Genomic DNA, 15,505 nt, shown 5'->3' with positions numbered 1-15,505 from the left:
TTCATTACCTTGTTATGCAGGTCTTTTGACTGTTCTTTTCTACCTCCTCATGGCTTAGTATCTAGCCTGCTTAGTGCGTTCATGTAAGAGCTAACAAACAATTTGACTATTTATACACAGACACTAATTGTGATTTAAAAAAGCCACAAATGTGGGAAATTGACCTTTCATTGACATTTTAACCTGTGTGTGCCACCTTCTGTGTCTGTGCCAAGGCCAAACATTCCAGGGATATGTAAACTTTTTAACAGGGCCATTTGGGCGATTTCTGTTATCATTATGATTTCAAAAGGAGCCAAAAAAAATATATGTGATAGTAAATGGCTTGTGATTGCTATCCTTAAATAAAAGACAGTTTTTTTTGGCATGATCACCAATGTCATAATTTCTGCCAGGGTATGCAAACTTTTGAACACAACTGTATGAGTGTATCTAATGAACTTATGTTGGATTCTGACATCTATAAATAAATGCAGAGCTTTTTTGTTCATCATCTAAAGCTTTGATAAGTACCAGTAATGAGTTTTGTCTGCTTTCTTCCCTAGACTTGGAGGGTAAAATGTTCGTCTTCTCCAAAGAAACCAACACCACTCATGTTATTCTAAAACCTACAATTACAAAGCCATTGAAGGAAGTCAGCGTCTGTCTTCGTACCTACAGTGAACTTTCCCGCCAGTATTCCCTCTTCTCTTTAGCTACTCCGAAATACAGAGATGCTTTTCTAATCAGGTTCCAGGCTCCAACCACCTACACTTTATACATAAACCAACAAAACTATGTCTTCAGGAGAGACAAGGAGCCTGTGGACTGGAGCCATACCTGTGTGACCTGGGACCCGAAAACTGGGGTGGTCAATCTTTGGGCCAATGGGAAGATCTCCACCAGAAGATTTAACTGGGGAGAGGGTTCTATTGCAGCGGAAACCAGCATTGTTCTGGGGCAGGAACAAGATTCTTTTGGTGGAGGGTTCGATACTTCTCGGGCAATGGTTGGTGAAATAAGTGACGTCCACATGTGGGATTATGTCCTGACTCAGGAAGACATCCAGAAGGCCCTCTCTGGTGATCTCCATGGAAATGTCATTAATTGGAAGGCTCTACTCTATGAAATGAAAGGGGACGTTCTTCTCCAACCTAAAAATTTGCGTAAGTCTGTCATCTTAAAGTGGATGTAAACCCACTCTCATCCTTTGTAAACTACTGCCATAGTGGTTACCAATAAGGAAATTCATGCCTCCTGCATGTATCCTTACCTGTCAAATGTCTCCCCTCTGTATGTTATGAGTCCCGAAAAAACTGCAGAATCTGTGGGTGGGTCTGTTGTCCGGAGCTCGGTGGGTGGAGTCATGATGCCATTAGACTCCCCGCCCACCTCTACACTCCCCTTGTCAAAATGCGTTTTCTTCTGTGTAGTTCTTACACTGAATTTCTGCTATGATCACTAAGATCCAGTCAAAACCCAGAAAAGTCACTACGTGATTTCAGCATGCCCAATCATGCTGAGGTGTGGAGTAGCCAATCTCGGGAGAGCTGGAGAAGAAAGGAGGAGGGGATGTGAAGTACACAGAATGTCTTTCTCTCAGGCTCGTGCATGAGATATGTAAATCACCTTTCAGTCACAGCAAGGGGGAGAAACTGACTCCTATTTCTCTGTGTCCGTTTTTATCTCACTGAAAAAAGATAAAAGGATTGCTCAGAGTTGGATTAACTCTTTGTGGCAAGACTGGGCACAGAGAACATGAAATTCTATACTGTACAAGGTGCAAGCCTTAATTTAAAAAAAAAAGGGGGTTTACATCCACTTTAATTATTAAGATCTTCCAATGTTCAATACAGAATAACTCGAAAAAAAAATGGTGATTTATTTGTCATCACATCAACAATGACAATGGCAATTATAAGTGAAAAAACACATAACAAGGAATCCATGTTCTCATGGAGCAGCTAGAACAATGTTCAAAGTTGTAAACATGATTCCTAATGATGAGAATTTTTTCTGAGGGCTAAAAGTACTTCTGATTTTATAATTTTGCTAAAATCCTTTTACCCAACTCAAAACAAAAACACTGTTAATAAAAGATACAACACAAGATACATATAATCTCTATACAAACTCCATAATTTCTGTGTCTGCTCCTTGGTTGGGCAGCTGATTTCTAAAAGATTAAATAAGTTACTATCAAATAGGGATGAGCCGAACACCCCCCGGTTCGGTTCGCACCAGAACTTGCGAACGGACCCCACGTTCGTTACGAACGTTAGAACCCCATTGAAGTCTATGGGACTCGAACGTTCGAAATGGAAAGTGCTAATTTTAATGGCTAATATGCAAGATAGTGTCCTAAAAAGGGTTTGGGAACCTGGCTCCTGCCTCAGGGGACATGGGTCAATGCAAAAAAAAGTTTTAAAAACGACCGTTTTGGCGGGAGCACTGATTTTAATGACGATTAAAGTGAAAAAAAAGTGAAATATTCTTTTAAATATGGTGCCTGGGGGGTGTCTGTAGTATGCCTGTGAAGTACCACATGTTTCCCGTGTTTAGAACAGTCCCTGCACAAAATGACATTAAACGGAAATAACACCATTTAAAACTGCTTGCGGGTTTAATGTTATATCTGGTTCCTGCAATATGGTTGAAAATCATTGAGAAAAATGGCATGGGTAGCCCCCCTGCCCATTACCAGCCTATTTGGGTCTTGTACGCATATTAAGGGGAACCCCGTACCCATATTAAAAAAAGGAAATGCGTGTGGCCCCCAGGCCCTATATACTCAGAACAGCAGTATACAGGCGGTGCAAACAAGACAGGGACTGTGTAGGTTTGTTGTGTTAAGTTGAATCTGTTTGTAATTTTCAACCGGTACATTTTTAAAGTGTAGCTCCAGTCAAAAAAACTATTTTTAAGCTTTTTGGAAAACATAGGGAAGGGTTATCACCCCTGTATAATTTGTTTTGTCATCCATCTTTTTTCATCTCACTTGCTGCTGTCTCCTTCTGTTTGCAAGTAGGAGATGTTTGTAAGTTGGATGTTTGAAAGTAGGGGCCTGCCCTATATTATAGCGGTATGTACTGGGTACAGAGCACGCAGACAGCACGCACTATCTCCTAACACTACTGACTGCAAGCTCTATTATTAAAGATGGACCACTAGCTATATAGGTGAGGTGAATATCGCGGTGTATACTGCGGTCAGGGCACGCAGACAATAACCAGAAAACAGCAGAGATAAAGGGGTATATACAGATGTATACTGTGCTGTGCTGGAGGCACACACAACTTCCAATAACTCCTGCAGATGGCAATTGGGCTCAAATAGAGAACAGCTATGTAGGTGGATTATAGCGGTATGTACTGGGTACAGAGCACGCAGACAGCACGCACTATCTCCTAACACACTTGACCACTGGGCACTTAAACACCCTTAATAACCAGACCAATTTTCAGCTTTTGGTGCTCTCACATTTTGAATGACAATTACTCAGTCATGCAACACTGGACCTATATGAAATGTTTGTCCTTTTTTTCACACAAATAGAGCTTTCTTTTGGTGGTATTTAATCACCTCTCAGTTTTTTATTTTTTGTGCTGTAGCGGGGTCTCTTTAAGAACTATAAAACTACTGTTCCCAGAACCCCGCTGGTTCCCAGGATGCTTTAAGTTATGCCCCAGAGACTTATGGGGGAGGAAATATAAGGAGGGGGAGAGGCCTAGTTCTTCCTCTTTGGACACCCCCCTCTCTCCTAGCAAGAGGAGGTCTGTGCTGGACTGCTGAAAGCACAGGGCCTGAAGCCTGGGCCTTGTGCTCTTTTCCAAAGAGCTCTCTGCCAGCTTAGTTGCACCTGAGAGACATTTTCTCATCTTTGCTGCAGTACACCAGAAGGATTGAAGACTGGGAGGTCAGTGGATTCCTGTTCCTAGACGAAAAGGCAGAGAAACCGGACTTGGACTTGTCCGGGTGGTGAGAGCTGTTTAAAGACAGATGCTTTATCTTTATTATTCGTTTGGATTACAAAGTTGTTCTTCAAGTGCACCACCGAAAGATTGCTAGTGAATATTGTTTTACTGGACCTCCATTTAGATCAGTCAGGCCTGACTGCATAGGTAGAGAATGCTGGGTGATAGTTTACCCATGTAGGGAAGTAGCTGAAAAAGGGCAGCGTTAGAGTTGCATAGCAATACTTTATTATGCTGATTACTCTGTTTATCTTTATTACTGGTTACTGCAGGGACCTGTTTATGTGTTGCAATCCAAATGTTTGATTCATGTTATTCCTTTTATAAAAACAATAAGTAAAGTCAGTTATATACTTTCAAGGATTGTCTATGAGCTTGAGTTATCCACCCACACACACACACATATTTAGAGTATAAGTGATTTAATGTGTATTGCTAGATACTAACTGTGCCAAAGTGAGTAGTGCAGATTGCCGGGGGGTTGGCGGAGCTGTGCTCAGGACCCAAACCAAACTTGCGGCCCTCTTAAGTGAGGGTATCGCTATACGTGGGGGCTCGTAAATCCGGCATTTCTGAGACAGCGGTGAACACGCCAGAGGTACCGGCATGGACCCACAGGGAGTCAGAGCGTGGTGTGAAGCGGCTAAGGCCGACCCAAGTCAGTCAGTGGTCATTAGCCTCCCAGGGGAGAAATGGTCGACAGAGACCGTAGAGGAGTTAATGAAGTCAGTGTCCCCAGACCATGAACCATGCGTGATGGAGATAAAATCAGACCCAGACATCTCATATCAGTATGCGCTAGTGGAATACTGGGATGGGATGCCGGAGGCTTGCAAGCGCATCCGTGTACGGACACAAGACAACAGATCCTTTAGGTTGGCGCACGCAATAAAGGAGGAGCCTTCGCCAACGGGATCACCGCAGGCTGCGGCCCGTACCTCACCCGAGAGTCTCAGATCAGCACCGGCCACCCTTAGTGCAGAACTGTGTGCTGTCCTGGGGGAGATTGTGGCCCAGTGCAAGAAGGATCCCACAGATTACCCGATGTCGGGGTACAGAAAACTCCGGATGTTTTCAGGGAGGAAACCTGTACCTTCGGAAGAAGAGGGATTTGAAGAGTGGTTAGATAGCGCAACTCAGGCACTAGAGGAACGGGAAGTTCCAGAGCGCATAAAGAAGCAGAGGATTGTGGAAAGTCTAAAGGGGCCAGCTCTAGAGGCCGTACTTAACCTGAAGATGAGCAGGACAGACTGTAATGCGCAGGAGTACTTAGATGTACTACAGATTGTGTTTGGTGGGACAGAGAAAATCTCTGAGCTTGCTTATCAGTTAGAGCATTGCTACCAGAAAAAGGGTGAAAAACTATCAGACTACATGGGACGTTTAGATAAAATCCTGCATAGGATGATCCTAAAGAAGGGGATCAGCCCAAGAAAAGTAGATGAGGCCCGTGCTCAACAGGTACTGAGGGGAGCTCAACCCATGGATCCTATTGCATGGACACTGCGTGCCCGACTGGATGGGAAGAATCTGGAGTACACTGACCTCATCCGAATGATCAGAGAGGAAGAGGCCCTACTGGAAGAGAAAAGGGAAGAACATCTCACCGAGCCCGTCAAACAACCGGTAGCAATAGTTACACCGGCCATGACTACCGCTAGAGATAAGGAGCTGGACACTTTGAAGTTACAGATGTCCCAGGTGATGGAGATGTTGACTGCTATGATGGCGAAAGGTCAAGGGGGAGCCGAGAAACCAAGTCCTAGGAAGGAGTTGTTTCCAGATACACCAACACCAAGCCCCACTCGAGACCGAGAAGAGACGCTATGCTACAACTGCGGGGGCAGTGGCCACTTCGCCAGTAGATGTTCCAGTCCCAAGAAGAAGAAGATAGATAACCGCCAGCCGGCGGGAAAACGTCAGAGGGCCCCGGTGAGGGAGTCAACCGGGTGCCCATGCCTTTCAGTGAACTCCAAACTGAATAGAGGGAAGAGGAAGAGAGAAAACCAGACCCCTCAGAAGGAATGTCTACAAATAAGAAACGATAACATCCCTCAGCGGGTTTGTACTCCCATTACTGTGGGGAGGGTCAATGCGTACCAGACTCGAAAGAGAATAAAGTCTAAAACCAACTGGATGAAGACGGGTCCCCAGAAGAGGGTGGCCTCAACCCGGCCCTACCCAGAAGAATTGGTCGGCCCATCCCCCACTGTCTCCATCCAGGTGGAAGGAGTCTACACAAAGGCCCTCCTGGACACTGGAGCTCAAGTGACTTTGTTGTACAGAGACTTCTATGATAGGCACTTGAGCCATTTGCCTATACAGAAGATAGAAGAGCTGGAGATATGGGGCCTGGGAACTCAGAGTTTCCCCTATGATGGTTACCTGCCCATAAAGCTGACCTTCGATCCATCTGTGGCAGGGAAAACGGAGGTGTTTGACACCCTGGCAGTTGTGTGTCCTAGACCGCCCGGGGCCAGCAAGATGTCCCTCATCATAGGGACCAATACGGATCTGGTGCGAAGACTTCTGACCCCTCTAGTGGAGATGAGTAACCATCAAGATCCCAATATCCATCCCATGCTGAAGACAGCCTACCAACGGTTGGTCCTAGAGCAGAAGACCCCAGGAGAGGGGATAGGGAAGGTGTGGAGACTTGGGAGAGAGGGAGTGGTGCTGCAGCCCGGAGAGGTAGCCTGCCTCAGGGCCACGGTGAAGCTTACCTGGGAGCAGCCTGGCCCCTTTGTCATGCTGGAATCCGATCCAAGGGAGGATCACTCCGGCCTGGAAGTGATACCGGAAGTGATTTCAATCAAGGCCCTGAAGAAGGCTCGAGGAAGAGTCCCAGTGAGTGTGAGAAACCCTACGGAGAGACCCATAGAGATCCCAGCCAGAATGCTGTTGGGGCAGGTGAGTCCTGCGGCCCCAGTCAGCTGGTCAGAAGTAAAAGGAACGGGTGCAGGAGGAGATGTTTGGGAAAAACTTTCCATGGAGAACCCGGACCTACCTGGAGCCTGGAAGGAGAGAGCCAAGGCCCAGCTGACTAGATGGGAGAGGATTTTCTCAAAGGATGAGTTTGATGTGGGATGTGCCAGGAGTGCCACCCACCGAATCTGCCTCCAAGAAGACAAACCCTTCAGGGAAAGGGTTAGGCGGGTCCCTCTAGCTGACCTGGAGGATCTGAGGGAGCAGCTTGCGGAGTTGAAGAAGACTGGTGTGATTCGGGAGTCTAGAAGTCCCTATGCCTCCCCCATAGTGGTGGTCAGAAAGAAGAATGGGTCGTTGAGGCTTTGTATCGACTACAGGACTCTCAACAGGAGGACCATCCCTGACCAGTATACCACACCGAGAATAGAGGATGCCCTACAGAGTTTGGCTGGTGCCAAGTGGTTCAGTGTAATGGACCTCAAGAGTGGGTACTACCAAATCCTCATGCACCAGGAAGACAGAGAGAAGACAGCTTTCATAACCCCAGTGGGATTCTTCGAATTCAACAGAATGCCTCAGGGCCTGTCTGGAGCCCCTGCTACCTTTCAACGCCTCATGGAGAAGACCGTTGGAGACATGAACCTCATAGAAGTCCTTGTGTACTTGGACGATGTCATTGTCTTCGGGAAAACTTTGGAAGAACATGAGGCCAGGTTGGAGAAGGTGTTGAGAAGACTCAGCGAAGAGGGACTCAAGCTTTCTCCCGAGAAGTGCCGGTTTTACCAATCCTCTGTGAACTATCTGGGACACATAGTGTCTGAAAAGGGAGTGGCTACAGACCCTGAGAAGTTGGAGGCAGTTACCTCTTGGCCAAGACCGACAACAGTCACAGAGCTCAGATCTTTCTTGGGGTTCTGCTCCTATTATAGAAGATTTGTGGATGGGTTTGCCCGGATTGCCAAGCCACTAAACGAATTGCTCAAGACTGAAGGAGAAGAGGATGGCTTGGGACCTAGGAGGGCCGGTGAGTCGGTTCAAGATCAGTGGAACCCAAGGTGTGAAGAGGCTTTCCGAACCTTGAAGAGGAGCCTTACCACGGCCCCAGTCCTGGCCTATGCCGACCCCACCAGACCATATGAGCTACATGTCGATGCCAGTCATGAGGGCCTAGGCGGAGTGCTCTATCAAGAGTATGAAGGGCAGCTGCGACCAGTGGCCTATGTGAGCCGGACCCTGACTCCCTCGGAGAAGAACTACCCCACTCATAAATTGGAGTTCTTGGCCCTCAAATGGGCAGTAGTAGACAAACTGAAGGACTATCTCTATGGGGCGGAGTTTACCGTAAAGACAGATAACAATCCTCTGACCTACCTCTTCACTACTGCAAAGTTAGATGCAACCGGACACAGATGGTTGGCTGCATTATCCGGATTCAACTTCAGTCTAAAGTACAGACCAGGGGCTGGAAATAGGGATGCAGATGCCCTGTCCCGAAGATCTCATGTCATGGTCAATGACTGGGAAGACTGGACCCAGGTAGCACCGGAAGGAGTGCGAGCACTCTGTCAGGGTGCTGAGTTTCAAGCAAGAGGGGGCCCCAGAGCAGAGGAGATAGGAGTCACCGCAGTGGGAGTCCCTCAACCCTACTGTGGGGTAACTCAACTAGCAGAGGAACTCCTGCCAAAGCTGTCCAGAAAGGAGCTGAGCTATGACCAATTGGAAGACCCCATGGGGAGATTGGTCCTTGAAGCTTTGGAGAACGAGAATCCAGAGGGACTTCGACATCACCCTTCCAAGGAGGCTCGCCTGCTGAGGAAAGAGTTGGATAAGCTACAAGTACATCAGGGAGTGGTCTACCGAAGGGGCCCCTCTGATAACTCAGAAGATAAGTGGCAGTTGTTTCTCCCAGAGAAGCACCGAGAGACGGTACTAATTGCCTTACATGACCAGCATGGCCATCTAGGGGCAGAGAGAACTTTCCAGCTTGTCAGAAGCCGGTTCTATTGGCCCTGTATGAGGGCAGAAGTGGAGGAATATTGCCGTTCTTGTGCACGATGCATCCAGAGGAAGACTCTACCCCATCAAGCTGCCCCAATGGGCCATCTACAGAGTCAGGGTCCAATGGATCTGGTGTGCATTGACTTTCTCTGCCTTGAACCCGATTTGAGTGGATTGGGAAATGTTCTGGTGGTAACCGATCATTTCACCCGTTATGCCCAGGCTTTCCCCACCAAAGACCAAAAGGCCTCCACTGTGGCCAAGGTGCTCATGGAAAAATACTTTGTCCACTATGGATTACCACAGAGAATCCACTCAGACCAAGGAAGGGACTTTGAGAGTCGTCTGATCCGGAACCTACTGGACTCATTGGGAGTAGAGAAGACCAGGACTACACCTTATCATCCACAAGGAGATGCCCAACCTGAGAGGTTTAATCGGACCTTACTAAACATGCTTGGAACTCTAGAGACAGAGAAGAAGCAACACTGGAGCCAACACATATCAGCTCTGGTGCACGCTTACAACTGCACCACAAGTGATGTGACGGGTTACTCCCCCTACCGGCTCATGTTTGGGAGAGAAGCAAGATTGCCGGTGGATCTGGCCTTTGGCATTTCCCTAGACCATGCCTCTGCTACCTCCCACAAGGGATATGTGGACCGACTTAGACACAATTTGAAAGTGGCCCATGAACGAGCTCAGGCGGCCTCAGACCAAAGGGGAGCCCGCAACAAGAGGAACTTCGATCTGAAGGTTCGAGTGCAAGACCTGCAGCCTGGGGACTGTGTACTGCTACGCAATCTGGGGATCCCTGGGAAGCACAAGCTTGCTGATAGATGGAGATCGGAGCCCTATGTCATTTGCAGAAAGCTACCTGGATTGCCTGTGTATAAGCTAAAACCAGAGGGGAAAGTGGGGCCCTTGAAGACTTGGCACAGGAATCATTTGCTCCCGCTTACTGAAGCAGTCAGAATACCTCCAGTGAGAAGTCCACCTGAATCTGTTTCCATTCTGGATACCCCGGGACCTAGCACTCGGTCTCAGACCTCCCGGGTTAGAGATGGACAAGATACCCAACGAGGTGAAGGTGGAAGAGGAGAGCTTGAGTGGCTGTGGCCTTCATCAACTCCAGGAAATTCTGCCATAGATCTCCCACCTACTGAGGATACACAGGATGGGACACTGAACCCAGAAGCTACAGAGTTCATTCCATCTAGTGGCATGCCTGAAGGCTGGGAAGATATCCCTAGCATTTACTCAGAAGAGGAAGGAACCGATGTTCCAGAACCAGTGATGCTGTCAGAATGTGTTCCTGAAGTAGAGCCTGTGGCACCAGAGCCTGAAGTCCCAAGAGAACAGAGAGCTCGCCGAGTTGTGAGACCCCCCAAGAAGCTAACCTACTCTCAAATGGGAGAGAGCTCTGAGGACTCTGTTGTGACTGCTAGAAGAAGTGCTGAACGCTCTAATCCTTCCACTGACCATTTGGTGGAGGGCAACCCCAGCTCACTCTCTGGCACAGTTAGGCAGGCCACTCATGTCAGTGTGACCTGTGGGACAGGGAATCCCACCTCTGAGTTCTGGTGGAAATTCCCTGTACCAACATCATACTCAGCACTTTCAAAATTGGTACAGGATATGTGTTAAAAGTTTATCTTTGGGGACCAAAGAGTTTAAGTGGGGGGAGTGTGTAGCGGGGTCTCTTTAAGAACTATAAAACTACTGTTCCCAGAACCCCGCTGGTTCCCAGGATGCTTTAAGTTATGCCCCAGAGACTTATGGGGGAGGAAATATAAGGAGGGGGAGAGGCCTAGTTCTTCCTCTTTGGACACCCCCCTCTCTCCTAGCAAGAGGAGGTCTGTGCTGGACTGCTGAAAGCACAGGGCCTGAAGCCTGGGCCTTGTGCTCTTTTCCAAAGAGCTCTCTGCCAGCTTAGTTGCACCTGAGAGACATTTTCTCATCTTTGCTGCAGTACACCAGAAGGATTGAAGACTGGGAGGTCGGTGGATTCCTGTTCCTAGACGAAAAGGCAGAGAAACCGGACTTGGACTTGTCCGAGTGGTGAGAGCTGTTTAAAGACAGATGCTTTATCTTTATTATACGTTTGGATTACAAAGTTGTTCTTCAAGTGCACCACCGAAAGATTGCTAGCGAATATTGTTTTACTGGACTTCCATTTAGATCAGTCAGGCCTGACTGCATAGGTAGAGAATGCTGGGTGTTAGTTTACCCATGTGGGGAAGTAGCTGAAAAAGGGCAGCGTTAGAGTTGCATAGCAATACTTTATTATGCTGATTACTCTGTTTATCTTTATCACTGGTTACTGCAGGGACCTGTTTATGTGTTGCAATCCAAATGTTTGATTCATGTTATTCCTTTTATAAAAACAATAAGTAAAGTCAGTTATATACTTTCAAGGATTGTCTATGAGCTTGAGTTATCCACCCACACACACACACATATTTAGAGTATAAGTGATTTAATGTGTATTGCTAGATACTAACTGTGCCAAAGTGAGTAGTGCAGATTGCCGGGGGGTTGGCGGAGCTGTGCTCAGGACCCAAACCAAACTTGCGGCCCTCTTAAGTGAGGGTATCGCTATAGTGCTATAAAAGAAAAAAGACAAAAAAAAGAATAATGAATTTTTCTCTGTTTCTGTTATAAAATTTAGCAGATTAGTAATTTTTTCTTCATAAATTTTGGCCAAAATTTATACTACTACATATCTTTGGTAAAAATAAGTACAAATTGGTGGATATTATTTGGTCTTTGTGAAAGTTATTGAGTCCACAAGCTATGGTGCCAATATCTGAAAATTGTACTGACGGCCTATTTCAATTCTTGAGACCCTAACATGCCAGAAAAGTACAAATACCCCCCAAATTACCCCTTTTTTGGAAAGAAGACATTCCAAGGTATTTAGTAAGAGGCATGATGAGTTTTTTGAAGTTGTCATTTTTTCCCACAATTCTTTGCAAAATCAAGATTTTTTTTCCTTTTTTTTTCCACAAAATTGTCATATTATCAGTTTATTTCTCACACACAGCATATGCATACCACAAATTACACCCCAAAACACATTCTGCTATTACTTCCGAGTACGGCGATACCACATGTGTGAGACTTTTACACAGCGTGGCCACATACAGAGGCCCAACATGCAGGGAGCACCATCAGGCGTTCTGGAGCACCCAGGACAATTCTGACATTTCTCTCCTACATGTAAAAATCATCATTTATTTGCTAGAAAATTACAGAGAACCCCAAAACATTATATATTTTTTTTAGCAAAGACCCTGGAGAATACAATGGTGGTCGTTGCAAATTTTTATCTCACACGATATTTGCGCAGCAATTTTTCAAACGCGTTTTTTTGGGGGAAAAAACAGTTTTGTGCTTAAAAAACAAACAAAAAAAACAGTAAAGTTAGCCCAATTTTTGCATAAAGTGAAAGATGAAGTTATGCTGAGTAAATAGATATCAAACATGTCACTCTTCAAAATTGCATATGCCCGTGGAATGGCGCCAAACGTCGCTACTTAAAAAATCCCCATAGGCGACGCTTTAAATTTTTTTTTACTGGTTACATGTTTTGAGTTGCAGAGGAGGTCTAGGACTAGAATTATTGCTCTCGCTCTAACGTTCCCGGCGATACCTCACATGTGTGGTTTGAACACCGTTTTCATATGTGGGCGGGGCTTACGCATGCGTTCGCTTCTGCATGCGAGCACATGGGGACATGGGCGCTTTAAATTTTTTTTTTTTTTTTATTGTTCATTTTACTTTATTTATTTTAGTTTGACATTTTTTTCCCCAAAAATATATTTTTGATCACTTTTATTCCTATTACAAGGAATGTAAACATCCCTTGTAATAGGAATATGGGGTGACAGGTCCTCTTTACAGTGAAATCTGGGGGTGAATATGACCCCACATCTCACCTCTAGGCTGGGAAGCCTGAAATAAAAAATAAAAAAAAGATTCTGGCTTTGATCGTACTGGCGAGTTGGTAGAAGCACCGGAGGGCGGTGAGGGGTGGGGGGCGTCTATGGCTGGGTATTTCAGGGTATCACCGAGTATGGCTGGGTATCTCTGAGTATGGCTGGGTATGGCAATTTATGGCAGGGTATTGCAGAGTATTGGCGGGGTATTGGCGGGGTACTGCAGAGTAATGGCAGGGTACTGCAGAGTATTGGGGAGTACTGCAGAGTAATGGCAGGGTACTGCAGAGTATTGGGGGGTACTACAGAGTAATAGCAGGGTACTGCAGAGTATTGGGGGGGTACTCCAGAGTATTGGGGGGTACTGCAGAGTAATGGCACGGTACTGCAGAGTAATGGCAGGGTACTGCACTGCAGAGTAATGGCGGGGTACTGCAGAGTAATGGCGGGGTACTGCAGAGTAATGGCGGGGTACTGCAGAGTATTGAGGGGTACTGCAGAGTAATGGCAGGGTACTGCAGAGTATTGGGGGGTACTACAGAGTAATGGCAGGGTACTGCAGACTATTGGGGGGTACTGCAGAGTAATGGCAGGGTACTGCAGAGTATTGGGGGGTACTACAGAGTAATGGCAGGGTACTGCAGAGTATTGGGGGGTACTCCAGAGTAATGGCAGGGTACTGCAGAGTAATGGCAGGGTACTGCACTGCAGAGTAATGGCAGGGTACTGCAGAGTATTGGGGGGTACTACAGAGTAATGGCAGGGTACTGCAGAGTATTGGGGGTACTCCAGAGTAATGGCAGGGTACTGCAGAGTAATGGCAGGGTACTGCACTGCAGAGTAATGGCAGGGTACTGCAGAGTAATGGGGGGTACTGCAGAGTAATGGCAGGGTACTGCAGAGTATGCACTGGTATTGCAGAGTATTGGCAGGGAATTGAGGGGTTAAATTCGGTGAGCAGCGATGTGGGCACTGCAGATGCAGCCCACATCGCTGCTGACATCGATCTCTTTCCCCTCCGCTGTACCGATCGGTACAGAGAGGGGAGGGAGGAACCGGCGTCATAACATGACGCCGGTTTGTTTACAAGTGATCACTCTGTCATCTGACGGAGCGATCACGTGGTAAACGGCCGCGACGAGCGCCAGTTAAAGGTGGGTCATATGCAGTGACAGTTCAATGTAGCTGTGGTATAGAATTGGTAGGTAGGGATGAGCTACTCGAACATCGGCCATTCATCTGTTCGGCAAATTCAGAACTTTGTGGACCGTTCGCACCAAATTTGTGTGGCACGAATGGCCCACAATGTACTACGGCATCGCAGTGCATTGCTGGCTCATGATTGGCCAAGCATGCACTGTGACCCCGCATGCTTGGCCAATCACAGCGCTGGCAGCGAGGAGAGCCATAATTGGCCACAGGCAGGATGCTTAGTACACGCCCTACACTATATAAGGCCGCCATCGTGGCAGCCTTGTGTAGTATGTTCAGGTGTTAGTCTTTCAGGGAAAGAGCTAGATAGGCAGTGACAGTGTGTTCTTTTCTCAGCCATCTGCAGGAGTTAGTGGGTGTTGTGTGCCTCCAGCGCAGTATACACCTGTATCTACCCTTTATTGCTGGTGTTCTCTAATACAGCCATCTGCAGGAGTTAGTGGGTGTTGTGTGCCTCCAGCACAGCACAATATACACCTGTATCTACCCTTTATTGCTGTTACTCTCTAATACAGCCATCTGCAGGAGTTAGTTGGTGTTGTGTGCCTCCAGCACAGTATACACCTGTATCTACCCTTTATTGCTGTTGCTCTCTAATACAGCCATCTGCAGGAGTTAGTGGGTGTTGTGTGCCTCCAGCGCAGTATACAATGTAGACTGGTATCTACCCTTTATTGCTGGTGTTCTCTAATAGAACCATCTGCAGGAGTTAGTGGGTGTTGTGTGCCTCCAGCACAGCACAGTATACATCTGTATCTACCCTTTATTGCTAGTGTTCTCTAATACAGACATCAGCAGGAGTTAGTGAGTGTTGTGTGCCTCCAGCACAGTATACACCTGTATCTACCCTTTATTGCTGGTGTTCTCTAATACAGGCATCTGCAGAAGTTAAAGTGGGTGTTGTGTGCCTCCAGCACAGTATACACCTGAAGATACCCCTTATAGCTTGTGTTGTCTGTTGCATAGCTTGCATATTAGCCTTTAAAATTAGCACTTTTGATTTCAAACGTTCGAGTCCCATAGACTTTAATAGGGTTCTAAAGTTCGTACGAATTTTCAGTCTGTTTGAATGTTTTGGTGCGAACCAAACCGGGGGGTCTTCGGCTCATCCCTATTGGTAGGGGGTGCACTGTAGGTCTGACAAATATGCGGTATGAGCTGGGTATACTTGGCGTCCTGTTCTCAGCGCATCATTTCTGTTAGCAGTGTCAGTAATGGGCTGAAGGCCCTCTCACCAGTCCAAAGGGTACAGCAGTAGGAGTCCGTGGTGGAAGGAGTCCCCTCAGTCCCTCCCCGAAGCCTCCAGCAAACAACAGTGTGAGCAGGTGGTGAACACTCTGATCTCCTTGTAACAGTGCCATGGGTGCTGCTCATGCAGCTGATGTTGCGCTTTAACAGGTGTCCCCAACTAACAGTGGCAGGATCAGGTTTCCCCCAGCCAGATCTCCAGTTAGGATGAGCAAGTAAGCAGAG

General features: G+C 46.9%; 1 protein-coding gene across 1 annotated transcript in view; it reads left to right on the top strand.

Annotated features, from left to right (window-relative positions):
- The window catches only part of LOC143961841 (uncharacterized), a 66,267-nt gene that overhangs the window by 24,896 nt on the left and 25,866 nt on the right, over positions 1 to 15,505 (top strand). The window contains exon 3 of the mRNA XM_077471176.1: positions 546 to 1,145. Within this exon, the coding sequence (XP_077327302.1) occupies positions 546 to 1,145 (600 nt within the window). The remainder of the gene's footprint in view (positions 1 to 545; positions 1,146 to 15,505) is intronic.

The sequence above is a fragment of the Lithobates pipiens genome, unplaced genomic scaffold (genome assembly GCF_037356315.1).
Source record: "Lithobates pipiens isolate NorthernLeopardFrog02 unplaced genomic scaffold, aLitPip1_a1.2 Scaffold_8, whole genome shotgun sequence".
In the NCBI taxonomy this organism is placed as follows: domain Eukaryota; kingdom Metazoa; phylum Chordata; class Amphibia; order Anura; family Ranidae; genus Lithobates; species Lithobates pipiens.
Note: the sequence above shows the minus strand (reverse complement) of the source record. Positions and strands in the feature narration are given on the sequence as shown.